The 13,140-nt window shown below is 37.8% G+C and overlaps 1 protein-coding gene across 5 annotated transcripts in view; it reads right to left on the minus strand.

Moving 5' to 3' along the window:
- DEUP1 (deuterosome assembly protein 1) overlaps window positions 1-13,140 on the minus strand; it is a 106,501-nt gene that overhangs the window by 25,122 nt on the left and 68,239 nt on the right. For all 5 annotated transcript variants that reach the window (XM_035009390.1, XM_035009393.1, XM_035009392.1 and 2 more), the window contains 4 exons: window positions 12,589-12,734; window positions 9,311-9,416; window positions 4,529-4,726; window positions 2,210-2,296 (listed from right to left, as the gene is read on the minus strand). In XM_035009390.1, coding sequence (XP_034865281.1) covers window positions 2,210-2,296; window positions 4,529-4,726; window positions 9,311-9,416; window positions 12,589-12,734 — 537 coding nt within the window. The remainder of the gene's footprint in view (window positions 1-2,209; window positions 2,297-4,528; window positions 4,727-9,310; window positions 9,417-12,588; window positions 12,735-13,140) is intronic.

Raw genomic sequence — 13,140 nt, forward strand, 5'->3', positions numbered from 1 at the left:
AAAAAAATCATGACCTGAGCCCAAATCAAGAGTTGGACGCTTAACCGACTGAGCTACCTAGATGCCCCCAGTAATTCCATTCTTAGGAAGCTGTTCCAAGATAGATGTATGAGGATGTTTTTTACAGTATTATTTATTTGTGCAAAAATCTAGAAAGAGTTGAATTAATTTCAAACGAATTGGTTCTGAAAAACAGTTGAATAAATTTTGATACATTTACATCATGGGTTATTATTAAGCCATTATACAAAATGAAATAGACCTAAACAAGTTGATTTGTAAGGATTTGCAAAGGATATTGCTGAGTGAACAAAAACAAAACACAGAAAAGTGTGTATAATGTAACCAATTTTTAAAAAAGTTAAAACCCCAAAATAGGTATATGACTACATACCTATGTGTATATATATTCACACACACACACACACACACACACACACGAGTTCATAGATATGAAAAAGTACAAAATGACACATACTGAATAGTTAACCTGTGTTATCTGGTAGATGGGGTATGAGGTGGGTAGAGAAACAGAGCAAAGGAGAAAGGGAAAAGCAAGAAAAAAGAGACTGCATGAAAATCACTAGTATTAGTTGTGATGCAATTTATTAAAAATTCTATATTCTACATAAGTATATATTGATTTTCCTAAGAAATGAGGGAAAAAAAGATGTTTTCCTCCTGTCTTCTAGAGATGTCCATGATATATAGTTAAAAAGCAGTTGAGAATAATGTACTTATTATACACCTATTTCCATAAAGGGACACTCAGCTCATCCCTTCTATATGTGTGCACGAGCCAGAAAAAAGTTATAGAAGGCTACACACTAGTTTGTTAGCACTGGATATCTCTGGAGTCCAACCTGGGATTGGAGATAGCAGTGGGATAATTAGCTTCTTTACATATCTTTATGTGTTTTATTTCTTGAAAAAAACAAATCAATGAAGAAAGCCAAATGCCTATCCAAGCCAGTGTGAAGCAGGCTCAGTGTGGGCTGTGATGACGCAGAATTCACACCGAAAAACATTTAGTTTGAAATAAAAAGAAAAATAACACAAAAATCATTTTGTGAGAAGGAAAAAAAAGATACTCATGGGGGCAGGACCCAATTTAAATTTTTGTGTGTCAAGCCTTTAGAAATAAGAGTCCTAAATGTCACACAGATTTTATGTAACAGATAGGGAAACCATATATACTTTCCTTTTTATCCATCTGTCCTCTGATCACAGAATCTGTCACCAGGGCCAAAGAAGGCAGAATGCTTGAAGAATGCTTCTAACTCTCTGATGCTAGAACACTTACCATTATGGGAACGAGAACCTACTCTCACAGAAATACAGCATCATGGAGAACCCCTACTCCAACTTCCTCACGTCATAGCTGAGGAAACTGAACTGGCCACCCATGCTCATCTTTTATCCACTCCATTCTCTCAATGGCAGGGACATTATTTTATTTTAGAATTTTCTCTCAGAGCAAATAAATGCTAAAGAAGTAACAATGGGGTATTTCCTTAGTTTGATAAATAAAAGTTCTATTTACATATAAAAAACCACCTTCAAGGGCTATATTGAACAAGGGAAATGAAAGGCACAGAGCCTGTTTTAGCTGCCCTGTGTTAATCTATAGAGCCACTGGTTCAAACCACAAGGTCAATCCTCAGTCATTCATTTGTTCATCCTCCCTTATATTCAATCAACATCCAGTGAATACCTACTATACCCCTGACATTTTGAGGTGCTGGTGCGACAAACATGAATAAAACGTGGTCCCTGTTCACCATCCAGTCGGGAAGTGACAGGCTACCAAACAAGTGAGACCAAAATACAAACCAAGTGTGGATGGACCAGTTCACTCTGACTGGGGTTTCAGGGGTGGCTTCATCAAGGGTAAGGCTGACATGTGAGTCAGGCTATGTAAGATGCAGGATTTCAGAGATAACAGCAGGAGCAAAAGCAAGCACGTAGCATGTTGGAGGAAACAATCAGAATTTAGGCCAATCCAAGAAAAGAGCAAAGGAGAAAACTCGAAATTCAAATGTTCCAGGCTGAGGATAAAAATTAAGTTTAATCCAAGTGCAAGATAATTTGCCGCCCAACCCCTGCCTGCCTGACACACAGGAAATGCTTAGTAAATAAGGTCTGGGTAAATCCTGACTAACTCTGTAATCTCTCGGTTCGATTTACTGAATGATTTCAGCGTTATTACCATGTACCGTCCGGGGTCTAAATCTCCCATCATTCCTTTCAGGTGTGTGTTTTCCGTTCGGACAGCTTTGTATCTCATATCTGAGACCTGAAAGCAGATCGGTAGGTAAAAGTGAGTGTAAAATACATAATAAGAGCTCACAATTGTATTAAAATTAATATTATTAACCTAAATGTTTTCTAAGTGTAGTGAAGAGAAACACTGATTAGGCAGATCATCCTAAATCAGTATTTGCATTCAGTTCTCTCTTTGGCAGCCCTCACTTAACCCTCCTTTCCTGATCAGTGCTAAATTAAAAATACATATTGACAATAACGACTCATTTACTTTTTTCTTTCCAATTCTAAAATTCCATTTCTCACTTCTATTTTCTACTGTATGCAAATAAGCACCAGAAAAATCACAACTTATTTTTATTTTTTAAAAATTTTATTTATTTATTTGACAGAGAGAGACACAGTGAGAGACGGAACACAAGCAGTGGGAGTGGGAGAGGGAGAAGCAGGCTTCCTGTTGAGCGGGGAGCCCGATGTGGGGCTAGATCCCAGGACCCTGGGATCATGACCTGAGCCGAAGGCAAAGGCTTAAGGACTGAGCCACCCAGGCGCCCTGAAAAATCACAATTTAAAAAAAACGCTCCAATAACACTGCCCATGGAGTTATTCACTACCTAATTAATTTTTACAATATGCAAATGTAACTTTTATATTTAATTTTGTTCTTTCTAATATGTCTGCCAAGCTACCCTCTTTCTTTTTGGTGACTATTTCATTTCGTCTAATGTATTTATTTTTCCCTGATTTCTTCTATTTGACAGTACTTAGACATAGTATCTGCTCTTTTATCATATAGGCTTCATTTCTATATAAAACACTTCCCTTGAAATGACTTACTTTCATAGATTATAAAATATATTCTCCTTAACAAAAATCTAAAAACATAGAAAAATATAAAGATGAAAATAAGAATCATCCATAATCCAACTCCGCAGATCATTGCTAACACCTCTCAATATCTTTTCTCAGGGGTGCCGGGGTGGGTGAGTGGTTAAGTGTCTGCCTTTGGCTCAGGTCATGATCCCAGGGTCTTGGAATCGAGCCCCGCATCGGGCTCCCTGCTCGGCGGGAAGCCTGCTTCTCCCTCTCCCACTCCCCCTGCTTGGGTTCCCTCTCTTGCTGTCTCCCTCTCTGTCAAATAAATAATAAATAAAATATTTTAAAAAGTCTCTTTTCCTACACAGGTACAGCCTATGATATTATCCCATCTATGCTGTGTTCCTGTGTACTGTACAAATTAATCACAGTTTAAGGTTTATAATTGGACAAAGGCTGACTCTCGTTTTTATAATACACAGGGTTTAAATAGCCATCTTTTTGGTGAAGTGACCCTCAAATGCCTAGAAAGTTATAGAATGGTGCTCTCAAAGCCTCTCGATTTGGAGAGAAAAAAAAAAAACAAAAACAGATAACCCCTATGCTTTTAATAACAGGTCACCAATTTGATGATGAGTAAGGGACTGAGGGAATTTCAAAAGAAATAGGAAGAAAGGAAGGGAGGAAGGAGGAAAAAAGGAAGGGAGGGAGGACTTTGAAGTTACTTGCAGGATTTTAACAGCAGAATGGTATAATTGCTGTTTTTTTACCATGAACCATGCTGTGCATTGAGTCAATGTTCAGTAAATATGGACTAATTTTCATGCTTCAACATCCTTTTTTAAAACCCCAAGATATGGGGTGCCTGGGTGGCTCAGTCGGTTAAGCATCTGTTTTCTGCTCAGGTCATGATCCTGGAGTTTTGGGATGGAGCCCCATATCAGGCTCCTTGCTCAGCGGGGAGCCTGCTTCTCCCTCTGCCCCTCAACCTGCTCTCATGCTCTCTCTCTCTCAAATAAATAAAATCTTAAAAAAAAAATCCCAAAATACATACATAAAATTGGGGTGAGAAGTATCCACAAAAAGCTGGAATAGAGGCTTTTTTTTTTTAAGACAAAAATATTAGTGGAACTACAGGACACCAATTCAAGAAGAAATCTTTGACTAGAGCATACTGTGGGAGGTGATCAAAATATGGTTCACAAGGAAATGTTAGGATGAGATTTAATGCAATTATCTTGTGTCGTCACTTTTGCCCTCGTTCTGTTTTGATGACACTTTGCATTATTTTGTAAAGGCTTTATGTGGCTCCAGCAAGCATTTCTGTGAGGCTAGTCTCAGACTGAACACTGAGAAATGCAGTGCTTTGCTGGTCATCGAGGAAAACCACGGTCTGCACTGGGCAAGACAGTGACCCGGACAAGGGTGGTCCTGCCCGCTTGCGTACCTGTTGTTTTGCTAACATTTTTTCTTTTATTTCTAACTCCATTTTTAACTGTCTTTCCAGAAGGGCAGCTTTCTTCATGATAGTTGCTATAGTGATCTCCTTCTGATGAAGCTCCTCTGTTAGGTCAGAGATTTCGTTCCTCATTCTTTCCTGCTCAGAGCCATGGTACTCTTCCTCCTGATAGAGTTGGCTTCTTATCTGCAGCAGAGACATTCCGGCAAATATTAACAAATCTTTTTATTTATCAAGCAGCTTAAAGCTTGTGTTCAGTCTTCCTGTCCTTTGGCAGGCCCCACTTTACCCTCCTTTTCCGATCAGTGCTGAATTAAAAACAGATACTTACAATAAATGACTCATTTAACTTTTTTCCTTTCAAATTTAAAATTCCATTTCTCACTTCTATTTTCTATTGGATGCAAATCGTCACTTACTACTGATGCTACTTTGATAACTACTTTGACAGGAAGGTGAAGAAAATATTATCAAGCACTTACCTCCCAGCATAACTGAGGGATAATTAGTATACAAAAACTGCACATAATTATCGTAGACAGTTTGGTGAATTTGGACATACACTCATGTTACTATCACCACAATCAATATAATAATCATACCCATTACCTCCAAAAGTTTCTTGTGTTCCTTTTTTTGCTTTACATTTGTGTGTGTGTGTGGTAAGAACACTTAACATGGGATCTACCCTCTTAAAATTTTAAGTGTCAACTATAGACACTGTGCTGGAACTTCATACCCGTCAAACGACCACTGCAGAATGCGTGGTGGAAAAGCCTTAGACCCACTAACCAGAGGCGGACGGACCAAGCATGTTTTTAGGGAGAAAAAACTGGCCGAGAAAGGTTAAGTGACTTGCTCAAGGTCATAAAGCTATTAACTGGCAGAGCTGGGACTAGCACCTAGGACTCTTAGCTTTAAATTCAGTGCCTTTTTGACTAACTTGTGTGTACTGTTTATGACTAAACAGTATGTTTTTCAGAATCATGTTATAATAAATTTCAAACTTAATGTGTGTCTGAAAATGCATCACCTCCCTCCTGTGGAGTCTCTTGTTCTTAACCAGGTTAGGCCTTCCCTGTCAGCAACCTCTGGATCACCTTGGGCTCCTCCCTACCCTTGTTGTGCCAAATGCAGTCAGGCAGCAAATTCTGTCCCTTGCACTTCAACGTCTTCTAAATCTCTCCTCTGCTCTCCATTTCTACTACTACTGTCTTGATCCGGCCTCTTACCACCTTTCTAGAAATCATTCACTGTCTCTAATTCTTGAGATTTGAAGATAAAGTGAATAGTCAGCAATCTCAAGAAAATCATAGTCCATTGGGGGAAACAAAAATCAACAGTTACAACACAGAGTAGCAATCCACGTCAGCGGTATGTGGGGGAGGGGTGTTTAACCCAGCCTGGGGATGTCAGGATGGGCTTCCCAGAGGGGGGGGTGGACATCAGACAAATACTGAAGGACGAATGGAAGCCAGATGGAAGGCAGGGATGGAGAAGGACCCAGGGCAACGAGTGCAGGGAAGACTCTGGGGGTGAAAGAATGCACACCCAGTGAAGCAAGACGAGTCTCGGGTGTCTGGGACGCGGCGTGTTGTGAGAAATAAGGCTGGAGAGTTTAACGGAGCCCATCCATGAAGAGATTTAAATGAATTTCCTCAGGGCACTTACTTCTAAAATTGATTTTTTTTTCATTTAATCTTTAAAGATTTCAGGATCTATCTGTAAAAGAATAAGGGCACTCTTTCTTTTTTAACGTAGCCAGAACACCAATATAAGATCTTAAAAATATTAGCAATTCCTCAATATCATCAAATATCCAGGAAGTATTCAAATTTAAAAATGTATCAGGACTATAATGAATGTTTTTTGTTTATCTGAATTGGGATCTAAATATGGGGACTGGCTCATATCTTTATAAAGCTCCTCTTTTGTGTGTGTTTGTGCGTGTTCTATGTAGTCTACATACATCATCTCATTTAATCCCAGCAACAGTTCTCTATTTTGCAGAATGAGAAGTTAAGTACGTAACTTTTCACAGTCACATTCCTGGCGATAGGCAGTCTGATTCCAAGACCTTACCCACCGTGCTATGTAACCCCTATGAGCCAAACTCTGGAAGGTTGTTCACACAGTGGAAAAAGCTAGCGTGGGATGACCTAATGTGGAAAGGATGCATGTCCCGAAGGAAAACCTGATCTGTCCTCAACTCTATACCACCAACCCCTCATGTGCTTCTATTCCTATTATTAATATTTTTAGAGTTTCAGAGTTGGGGGGGGCGCCTGGGTGACTCAGTTGGTTAAGCATCTGACTCTTGATTTTGGCTCAGGTCATGACCTCAGGGTCGTGAGATCGAGCCCCATGTTGGGCTCTGCACTGGGCGTGGAGCTTGCTTAAGATTCTCTTTCTCCCTCTCCCCCTGCCTCTCCCTCTGCCCCTTAAAAAAAAAAAAAAAGTTTCAGAGTTGGACATGACCTTAGGGTCCAACCCCAACCCCATCATTGAACAGATGAGAGAGAGAGAGAAAAAAAGAAGACTCCCAGGGAAGGGAATGGACTGGGCCCAAGTTATCCAGCTCCTAGGAGCAAAAGGGAAGACTGGGAGAGAGGAGTACAAAATACCCTCACCCTGAGGACAGTGTTACAAGTCTCCTTTCGTCTCCAGTCTTCTCTGATTTTTTTCTTTACAATTTATTTGATGAAACAACGGGGTTCTTCTGTGGTTTATCCCAGTTTGGATTTTGCTGATTGCATCCCTGTTGTGTAGTTAACAGTTTCCCTTAAAATGGAACTTTCAAAATGTAAAAAAAAATGAATATACTATTATGAAAAAGGAGTAAACTGTTTTTATTACTTTCAGAGCATTTAGATATTAAAACAACATGCTCTACTGCAAAGCTTCCCTCTAAATGAGATTAATTTACCGATCTCTAAATGACTTTTGGCTTTATTAAAAATGTCAATTTTATCACGAAGTACATGACAAAAATAGTTCTACACTGAAAAAAGAGAAAGAAATAAAACACTTGCAAGATTCCTAATACATGGTTCTTGTTGCTTTTATTACAAGAGAACGAAAATGCTCTCCAAAAACACTTCCTGGGAGCTATAGCTATTTATACACAATTCATTTGTTACCTTTTCTGCACAGCAGTGCATTATCTAGAGGTCTCCAAGAGCCTATGAAGAGAATTTGTGCCTAGTATTCTCTCCTTCCATATTGAAACTGTGCGATGTCAGTAGATTCCTTGTTATTCAAAGTGTTACTGAGTCTATGAGGTTAAGAACGGTGTAACTATACTTCAGGTGGCTTTAATCAACCTTTGTATCATAATGCCTTCATTGGGGATACCAGCAAACAAAAGAGTTTTTTAAAGTTATATGTTTAAATAGCAGTGAAATCAATTTCATGGGATCATGTGAAAAATAAAAGGAAAATGATCATTAATTCATAACAACTTTTCTACACTTAATTTAAAGCTACTTGACAGCTCTGTGGGAGACAGGATTTGTCTTTTGCATCACTCCATTTCCTACAGAAACAAGCAGAATAGCTGTAGTCCTACTAGATGCTCAATAAGTATATGTTGAATTTATACAAATGGCCACTGAATTTATGAGCCGATACAATTATGGGAGACCTTCACCTTGATATTGATTCATTTGTTCTCCAAATATTTATTTTCACTTTTGTATGTCAGGCGCTGTGCTGGGATAGATAATGATTCGAAGCCATGCCCAGGTTGTCCCTACTTTTACCAACGGTTTAGATCATATAGCATTGAATATTTAGGTGTGATCCTCAAACCTAAAGACCAGAGATGTGGGTAGTAGCCATGATAAGCTCATGGAAAGGAAGCCCCTACTGGATTTTGCTAGAGGGAGAAGAGAATATACTTTTTGTAGAGAGTTGAAAACCACAGGTTTTCTAGGACAGGACCCAGGCTTATTCATTCTTGTGTTCCTAGCTCCTGGCAGATTACCTGGCATGGGTTAGGTGCTCAGGGACAAAAGGTAACCAATAACAGTAGCAGCCTTCACTCACTAGGTGCCTCCTCTGAGCTAGGCAGGCCCTGTTCTAAGCTCTTTACATGCATTTTTTAAATGGATTTTAACTTAAGGGAAGAGTATGAGCTCTGGAGTCAGATTGCCTGGATCTGAACCTGACCTCTGCTGCCCAATAGCTGTGTAATATTGGGGGAAATTACTCAACTTCTCTGTGCCTCAATGTCGTCAAATGGGAAAAAAAGATAATATTAGTACCTTCCTTATAGGGTGGTTGTGAGGAATCAATGAGCTGAGATTTGTTAGGCCCTCAGAGAGCCCCTCCTGGCCCATGGGGAGTACTATTTAAGTAGCAGGGTTATTGGTATCCCCTTTATAAAAGCCTCATCACAGTTGTTTGAGGCAAGTGCTAAGGATCCCACCCCCATTCTAGAAATGAGGAGCCTGAGCAACTTGCACAGCAACTTCCCCGAGCTTAGGTACCTACTAGATGGTTGGAGGCCTGAGTCTGGGCTCTCACACTTCTTGCCATAAGCTACTTGCAATGAAGCCACAGTCTCCCAGTGGCACAATGAAGACCTAAGGTTTGTGTTTGTTACAGCATCACGCAGAAGAATGTCGGAATTAGCAGCCTGGTAGGTTATTATCTTAGGGGAAAATATAGAAGGGAAAAGAAGGGAATGAGAAGGAAGGTTTTTTTCCTCCGTTTGTGTTCAGGGACTTCAGATCTGCCTGGAAGAATGAAGCCCATTATTTTCCATACCTTGTTCAATTCTTTTTCATGATTTGGTTGATCTAGGGTCACTGAAAACAGCTCTTTCCTTTTCCTTTCTGGTTCTTTAGTAGAAGGTGAATAAGATGATTCAAGTCTACAAATTAAATAATGTGAATAAAAATTAACCTTGACTTGGTAAACTCTCATGATTATATTGTTAATTTACACTATTGTAGGTTGCAGAGATAGATTATTAGTTTATTGGAAACATTTCTAGTTCCAGATTGCAAATTCTAATACATTCAGATCCCCTAAGTATTTACATATTTAACTGAGTACAAACAGTTTGAGTGAAAAAAAAAAGGTAACAATTAATATGGAATTTCAATTATGTCTTGAAAATTGGCAGAATACTGGGTTTGCATATGTAGATAAGATTTTTATATAAGAAGACTGTTTCCTATAATAAGATAGCTTGGGAACCCCTTAAAAAAAAAAGGAAACACATCTAACTTGCTTGTACCATGGAAAGGAACCATGTTAGGAGAAGTCTGAGGGGAGCAACTACTCCATAAAAGTGACCCAAAGTGACTAAATCTGACAGTCTACCCACAGAAAGCTCAAATACATCTGTTCTTTGGCTGCTTAATTTATAAAGTGGAATTGCCATCACATATGGATACCAGAGGGGAAAAGCAGAAACTAGTATAAAAAGTACAATTTCTACAGGAAGTTTGGAGAAGTACAAGCAGGTTCACTTCTAGATCAGGAAAGCTGATAAATGAAAAATCATTAAAACAGAAAATAAAGATAGCCAGGCAAGGACAGTAGCATGCTTTCTATTGCTTGACTAATCTGGTCAAGTCTGGCGTTTTGAGGAATGTGCCTACCTGTAAGTGAATACAAGTTCAGATTTCCAAAGAACTTTTTAAAAGGTTCCATAAATCACAAACTTAAACCACACAAAACAAAATCTGAGCAATGATAGAGAAATAACTGATGTAAACATTGAAAATGAAGGGATCTTTTAAAAGGTGTAAATTTATAGTGATATCTTGAGGTACTTGTATCTAGACCAGGTTGCCTTTCTTCTGATTATCAAATACATGTGTTAACTGTAGAAAACAGAGTGTATCAGAGTATATGCTGCTATAATGTTATCATCGGGGAAAAAGCATTGTTGGCATTTTTGTGTATATTAATTGTCTTTTTTTCTATGTATGTGTGTATAAATACATGTTTCCTATACAGTTAGAATATATAGTACACATTATTTTTCAGTCCCCTTTTGTTTCCTACTCAGTAATATAGTGTGAGCATTGTATCCAATATTCTCCTCCAACATTATTTCAGAATCAGTCTTAAATTTTTCTTATTTGCTTTTATTTGAAAGGGGTGAAAAATGACATTTCCTATTTTTCAATTCTTCCTAAGCAATTTCAGGGAGTGGAATGCTGAACTGATTGGGAAAAAAACAAAAGAACAACAACAACAAAAACAACCTCATGATGGTCTCGTAAATTTCACTGAGCAACTGGAACAAATGTCAAATGTCAATGTGGACAAGTTCAAAGGAGAAAACAATAATTATGCTAATATAACATGCTAATAATAATATATAAAGGAATTATCATTTGTCATGTAGGAAAGGAATGTTGGAATTATTTTTAATAACTCTCAGAACGTATCAGCCCAAAGTGCTTCTGTAGCTAAAGAAAAAGGAAAAGCTAACAAAATCTTACCATTATTGAGAAAGGTTCTGAAAATGAATAAAAGCATTACTATGCTACGTGTATAAAACTGCACTTAGGAGCCTGGGCTGCTTCACCTTAATACAACTGGAAAGAAGAAACAGAGTCCAAAGGAAAGAAACCCAACCAGTAAAGAGGCTAGAATCACCTTCATTTCTGAGAACAAACCAAAAGGATGAGAAACCTTCAATGGGAAAGATGAAGGCTAAGAAGACTAGGCCCAAAGTCTGAAATACAATGGAAGCTGTGAAAAGATAAATTATCTGTCTTTCCATCAGATCTCAGAATAGAAGAACTGAGGAATACCCTCCAAATAAGAAAGCTACAGTTTGGAGACCAAAACAAATACCAACTTAAATAAAGAACGGCATTAGGCACAACAACAGAATTGTATTGACCAAATATGTGAATAACTGTGAGATTTTAGATGAAGTCATGTCTTGAAGGAAAGTTGGCAAGGTCTGGAATTCAGCACTAGCCTTGTGAGACAGATCCACAGAAAGTACTACAATGCTCTTCCATAAAACCAGTTACACAGTGTGTGAAAAGTTTGCTTTTCTAGGAAATTTCTTATGTTTTTAGGCATATACATCCTTAGTACAAAGACATTTCTCACCAACTCACCACACTGGCGCCTCATATTTTCCCAGATTTATTAATCATCATTGATGATGATCTATAGCTTGCATATGGAGCACTCTATAATGCTAACTGGCTAATAGGCATTCTACCGTCCTTGGTGAGACATAAGATAGGTCATTTTTAGGAAGCTAAATTTGCCATTTGTTTAAGTGTAGAGCTCAAAAAAATTCGAGCAGGTTCTACAACTTAAAGAAATAATCATTGCCTTTAAAACAAGGTAATCATCTTTCAACAAAATATCCCTTACCATTTGGTTAGTCAGTTTTTAAAATCCTATCATTGGGCTTGAGATCTGAGAAGGATTCAAGTTCCAATGAGAATCTGAACATCAATGAATGGTTCAAACAGTCAGACTTTCTACTCACAAGCATAAATATTTCATAATCCTTAGCGGTCCCATTTCCCTGTGGTTCTGGAATACACAGTATCTGTCTGATTTTTAAAGGAGGAAAAAAACCTGTTGTAACAAAACCCTTAATGGAACTGACAAGGTAGTGAGTATGGAGACCAAAAGAAATACAACATTTACAAGTGAAAAAGTTAGTAACAGGTTTATAGACAGTCAAAATAAAAGCATTTGAAAATATGGAATAAATCTTATTTATCAATATATACAATTAAATATCAGCTTTATACTATTTTTTTACAATATCCTGAAAAATAAAAGTTCCAAGAAAATATCTGACTCACTGTGATACATAAGTATCCATAAATCAGAATATGATACAATTATCTAGGTAAGTAAACATACTCATTTTGAAGATGAAATAATCATGGATTTTATTTTTAATACTAAATGTTATCCAATAATTAACAGCATGTTAATACAAAACAAATAGACTTTTAATTCTAGTTTTAAATATAAAACTCTTAAGATACTCAGACATCGTGTCTTGAACCGTTTCTCTCAGGCTGCTGAGAATAAGAATATACCTTTTTTTACTTTCTTGAGTATTTTGGCACTCTCCTATTTTTAATAATTCTCTGTGCAGCTGCAATCGTTCCATTTCTATAATTCTCAAGAGATCATCACGTGACTGTAACTCACTTTTCACCTCTGAGAGTCCTGCTTCCATGGCCTACATAAAAACATCAAACAGGTCCAGTGCTCACATTTGGATATCATGATTACAATATATTTAAAAACATTTAACATCTATGAACCAGCCTAATTCCAGATTAACTGGTGTCGAGTCCTTGGTTGGCTCTGTCTTACAGAATTTCATTCCTTCATTCATTTACTCAACAAATATTTGCTGAGTCCTCATTATGTGCTCAACACTGAAGTTACATAGACTCTGTTCTCAGTGGGCTTACAGTCTAGTGATAAGGAGTAATCATTAATCACACAAATCCGGGCACACTGTATGTGAATCTGAGAGAATCATAAAGGTATGTAAAAAATATTAATGTGTAAAATTTGGATTAATGCCAATAATGCCCAATTTAAAGACAATAGCCAGGAAGAATCTAATTTCAAAGCTG

The sequence above is a fragment of the Mirounga leonina genome, unplaced genomic scaffold (genome assembly GCF_011800145.1).
Source record: "Mirounga leonina isolate KUSES-001 unplaced genomic scaffold, KU_Mleo_1.0 Mir_153, whole genome shotgun sequence".
Taxonomy (NCBI): Eukaryota; Metazoa; Chordata; class Mammalia; order Carnivora; family Phocidae; genus Mirounga; species Mirounga leonina.